Genomic DNA, 5403 nt, shown 5'->3' on the forward strand with positions numbered 1-5403 from the left:
TTAGGTAGAAGAGCTACCTACCCTTCCAGATCGCTTCATCAAATGAAGCGAGGAGTCCTAACACAGGCTCAAGCAGCAGGTAGATGAGATCAATCCCCTGCTGATGTTGGGGTGTTTACAAGGTAGATTAGAAGTAAAATTCTGTAAATATAATGAAAAACAACAGTGTCTAAAGCACAACCAAAACCCAACAGATAAATAGTGCTTCCGATATCCTATCAGATTGGTCCTAGGAGTATGAACGGACCAAAAAAAAAACCCATTCACAGGACAGTCTCACCAACGGATAACATCATTGAGATTCTCCCGCTCGTTGCCACACATTTCCTTCTTGTCCTCTGTCAAGGATGAAGGTGACTGGAGAGCATCTAATCACAAGATTACATGTAAATTCCAGCTTCTACGTCGTGGGGATGGTGCCCAAATCCTCAATGCACCAGGCGGGTTTGTAAGTAACAAGTCACCAATCCGTCTGAGCATCAATCAATGGCTGCTAGCAGCAGAGCAGTTGGGATTTCGGGCTTAACAGGGGCAAAAACTGCTGCCCTATTGGACAGATCTTTTATTTCTAATTCATCAATTCAAACTGCCGCCTTTTATAGATTCCAAGGAAAACCATCATGCAGGCATCCTAGTCTGAGATTAAATGCCACTGCTAAAGAAAAATTGGACGACAGTGTACCACCAAAAATACTGTACTATCTACCCACAGTATTCTCCATTCTCAGCTCTGCAGGGGATGCAGAGGCTGTGACAAAGGAGGAGATTGTTACCACATTGACCCAGGTATGAAAAACAAGCCCATTATAGATATTAGTTCTTTCTGCAACATTTCATTTGTATAGCTTACTTTGAATTGATTTGATATTGAATTGAATTGCAAATACACCCCTTATGTATCATATTTTATATGAATGATTACAGATACCCTATAGAATATTTCGTGTAGTTATAAAATGTCTTCAATGACATTTTAGATGGTATATTGACACTTTTTTCAACAAAAATGATTAGCACTTCCTTTTGCCCTAGATACCTTGGTCTGATACATAACTACTCTAACAAAAGATCACTGAGTACCCGTATTGAGGAGTCGGGACCTGTATTCTGTCCTTAGATGGACTTACGTTCAGTCAGTTTCCTGTTGAGATGTTCCAAAAATTATATGTTGTATGTTTTTTCATATTTTGTATTATTGCTGAAGGATCTCATTTGATGAAACTAGAAGTATGTGGCAATTAAGATGGTCATCCTTTGAACATTGTTTGTGGTATAATGAGCCTGAGTATGATATTCATATACCTTTTTAGCTTTTATTCAAAGTTGAATGATTTGTCTTTTTCTTGTGATGATGGTTCCTGGTTCAAACATGTTTTCAATTTCTAGTAGCATATGGCTACAATGAGTTTTTTACTAGTTTGAAACTTTGAAGTATAAAATTATGCATTTGTCAGGTGGAGGAGACATACCAGCAAATTTCAGGGGCAGCATCAACTGCATATGGGGTCTCCAAAGACTTCCTTGATCAGGTTCTCAAGATCATCAAGCCTGCAATGGATGCAAGCATGCCATATCTACAAAAGGCTACTGATTCAGCAGTGCAGGTAGCTACCCCAGTTGCATCGGATGTCAGTCAGAAAGCCCAAAAAGCACTTCAAGATGCTGGGGTAGATACAAAACCAGTAGTAGAAGCTGCTAAGGTCAGTGTTTCTTTTTCCATCTTAGTCATCTGACATGGTACATTGGCTTCATTTTAAATGGTCCATTTTCCTTCTTGCTAATTAAATCTGGCTTAGTACCAGTACAAAGTACAAACCCATTGGAAATAACTGGTATAACTACAATCTTTCCTTCCCAAATTGACAAATATAGAGTTTAGTAGAGCAAATTATATCATATAGAAAATGACAATTTTCTGAGGCAAATCTAGTACAGGAAAAGTCCATAACCCAGATGTGGGAGAGAAATCCATCTTGTTGAGTATGCAAAGGCGAGCCTGCTGGAATTTGGTCTTTGCAGATCTGAGTTGATCTCTTCTGCAAATAGGTGTAACCCGTGGGTCTTAAACAAAAACAACACAATTCAAATATCTGCTCTATTTCTTTACCTCCATTTCATCTGTAACATACAGTTTAGAGACTACAAACCAGCATTTATTTTAGCTTTTTCTTGATTGCAAGTTTTACTCTTCCTACAACCATTTGTTCCTACTGCAAGTTAGTTTATTCATGATTATTGCCAGTTGGTTTTAATAGGTACATCATGATCTCAGCTACCACTAAACATGGATTATTTTACTTATTAGATCTCTTAATTTTACCATGATTGCCTGGTTTATGTAAATCAGTATACATCCCTCCTGGAGTTCTCTGCGGCCTACCTTTGAACTTGGTGTCCTAATCAGCATGGGTTAGCGTTTTAGGCTTGAGCCAAAGCCTTAACAGCTCAAAATTATGGGTTATGAAGTTGGAATGAGAATATTGGCAACTAAAAATTTTTTTAGCTTTTCTAATCCAGAAAATCTATTGTAAACAAATTAACAATTATGCTCTGTAAAAAGTATGAACCCTATGAAACAGCATTCTTTTCTTCTTTTGAATGTTCGTTCTAGTTGCAAGTTTAGGGTTTAACCATCACACTGCACAATCTTAACCAACTCACTTGTTGAACATTGTTACAGTATCTTATGAAAGTCAATGTGTTTCACTGGCTCACTGATATTAGCTTATTATCACACTGATAGCTGCCTTTTTTCACAGACTGCAGCTGTGATAGCTGGGGGAGCAGCAGAACAAACTACGAAAGCATTTGAAGGGGCAAAGCCCGTAGCTTCATCCACCATAGAGTCCCTCTTATCAGCAGGTCCTATTGTCCTTGCAGAAGCTGTTGGGGCACTTATCTTGCTCTATCTGATTGTTCCCTCCATTTTGTCCAGCATTTCCTTTTCTTTCAGGGGGTATAAAGGTATGCTTAGAAGAAACTAGATGGATGTTTATTTACATCATGGCTAGTGAATTGGTTGCTGAACATACACTTTCTAGGACCGCAGTGCACTGAGTAACAAAAATAACACATAAATGCATAAAATTTCCACAGTCCATAATAAATTAGCTTGATGGTTTTTGGATTTGACTGTGTGATCAGTTTTTCATCAACGTTTCTGTTCATGCTCCATGATCCATCATTAGGATGAATTAGCTAGAAAAGAGAAAAATGAACCTGATGATGGATCATGGATCATGGAGCATGGTCTGAAACGTTGATAAAAAATCTGGATCCATTTTTCTCTTTTCTAGCTAATTCATCCTGATGATGGATCATGAAGCATGATCTGAAACATTGATGAAAAAAATGATCACAGTCAAATCCAAAAACCATCAAGGTAAAAATAACACAATTCAAATAAAATTTGTTCTGATTCTTAACCTCCATCTCTATAACAGACTGTTTAGAGATTAGAAAGAAGCATTTGTTTTTCTTGATATCAAGTTTCACTCTTCCTACAACCATTTGTTCTCATAGCAAGTTAGTTTATTCATGATTAATGTCAGCTGGTTTTAATAGGTCACATCATGATCTCAGCCACCACTAACCATGGATTATTTTCCTTTTAAGTTTAATTATAACTTCACATCAGAAGACCAAAACTGAGGTCCCTAGGGAGGCACTTACCTGTAAAGACTATCTCATTACAAAATATTTGTACTGTGAAAACAATATGCTTAGCTCTTCTCTGTTTTTGTTACTCAGGTGACCTTACCCCACCTCAAGCTCTTGAACTTCTGACAAAGCAAGATTATGTGATGATTGACGTTAGAACAGAGAAGGAGAAGTCCAAGGCTGGAATACCAAGTTTACCAAGGCCAGCTAAGAACAAGCTTGTCTCTATACCGTAAGATCTATTCCTGAACAATTTATTTCAAGGGAATCTGTTTCAAACCGAATTCTGGTGTTTAAAAAGCAAATTGCATTCAATTCAAAGTAACTTCTTAAAATAAGTCTACAAGCTTAAGTTTCAGAAACTTTTACTTCATTTCAACCAGAAAATGATTTGGATTTCCTTGCCTTATTGCTCAATATTAGAATCGAGGAGTTTCCCAACAAATTGAGAAGTGTATTGAGAAAGTTCAAGCAAGTTGAAGCTGAAGTGGCAGCCTTGAAAATTTCATATTTGAAGAGACTTAATAAGGGCTCAAGGATCGTAATAATGGATTCGTAAGTTTCTTTATCCTTTTATTACCTCTTCCCATTATCCTCTCTTAATTTGTCTTTTATTTGTGTATTCCAGTGAATTTGCATCAAGGAAACTCTGCAAACTGGAATCTATCTTAAATAAGTACAAAATAGCCGGTGGGTTTTTCAGATTTTGTGAAATACAAAAATACAAAATCTATAGATTCAATATTTGAGTACAAAATACATGAATTCTTGTCAATCTAGTAAATTTAGGTGAACTTAGTGATAAAAAAAATGCTAATGCTTTTGAAAATTTCTTCAGAACAGCTCCATCTGATTTGTTTTTGTACTGGTAAACAAGTTAGATAATCTATCCATTATTCCCCTTTTCTGTTTTCGTCAAGAAATATTATTTCTAAGATTTTGGGAGTACTTCTAGCCTTTCCTTTTTACCTTCATTTCATTTGGACTGCAATCATTGGAATAGATAAATGGGTTTCCTCCAGCAAAACAAGTTTTGTTGAAAGCAGAATATAAAATTCTCAACAGGTATGGGGATGTGGCAAAGATTGTGGCAAAGGCTCTTACTTCACTTGGATTCAAGAACACATGGATTTTGACTGATGGGTTTTCAGGAGGCAGAGGGTGGCTGCAAAGTTGTTTGGGAACAGAGTCCTATGGTACCTCATTTGCCCAAATATTGTCCCCATCTAGGGTAATTCCAGCAAGCTCTGGTACTCGGCGTCTTCTTGCTGGTGGGGTGGATGAATGAGAACCTTGTAATTTGTTTGGAAGTTAAATCTATTGTAAGAGATGATCTCCAAAATGTTGCAATCCATGTGTATCATAGGATCTACTCAGTCTCAGAGTCCTTTGCATTGGCTTTAGATTAGATGATTTCTGAGGAAAATACTATGGCCTTCCATTGAAAGTAGTTCATGTATGGATTAATTTTCCTATCCCTCATAATTGTATTCTTTCTTCCAATTTTACTCACCATGAATTTTTTATTGGTTCTTTTTCCCCAAATTTAATCTGCATTTTGAATCTCTGATCTTAGAATTGAATATATTCTTAAATCAAATGCTTCATATTATATGATATTAATTCAATATTTTTCTTCCTCTTCTTCCAAATCCTTGTGAATTGCATGGATATCTTGCAGGTAGGTCTTTGGTTCTTTGGTAAATCTATCTTTCTTTTGAAAAAATGGTTTGTTGGTTTTGA

General features: G+C 36.6%; 1 protein-coding gene across 2 annotated transcripts; it reads left to right on the plus strand.

Annotated features, from left to right (window-relative positions):
* Positions 1-234: 234 nt before the first annotated feature.
* LOC131045790 (calcium sensing receptor, chloroplastic) lies at positions 235-5172 on the plus strand. 2 transcript variants are annotated; one of them, XM_057979435.2, is made up of 7 exons: positions 235-786; positions 1455-1700; positions 2760-2964; positions 3751-3892; positions 4084-4215; positions 4289-4350; positions 4726-5172. In XM_057979435.2, the coding sequence occupies exons 1-7, from the start codon at positions 487-489 to the stop codon at positions 4794-4796; spliced, it is 1158 nt and encodes a 385-aa protein (XP_057835418.2). In that variant the 5' UTR covers positions 235-486; the 3' UTR covers positions 4797-5172. The 2 variants fall into 2 exon arrangements, with proteins under 2 accessions (XP_057835418.2, XP_057835417.2); XM_057979434.2 differs by lacking the exon at positions 4289-4350 and having other exon boundaries at positions 239-786.
* The last annotated feature ends 231 nt before the right edge of the window (positions 5173-5403 follow it).

The sequence above is a fragment of the Cryptomeria japonica genome, chromosome 5 (genome assembly GCF_030272615.1).
Source record: "Cryptomeria japonica chromosome 5, Sugi_1.0, whole genome shotgun sequence".
Lineage (NCBI taxonomy): Eukaryota > Viridiplantae > Streptophyta > Pinopsida > Cupressales > Cupressaceae > Cryptomeria > Cryptomeria japonica.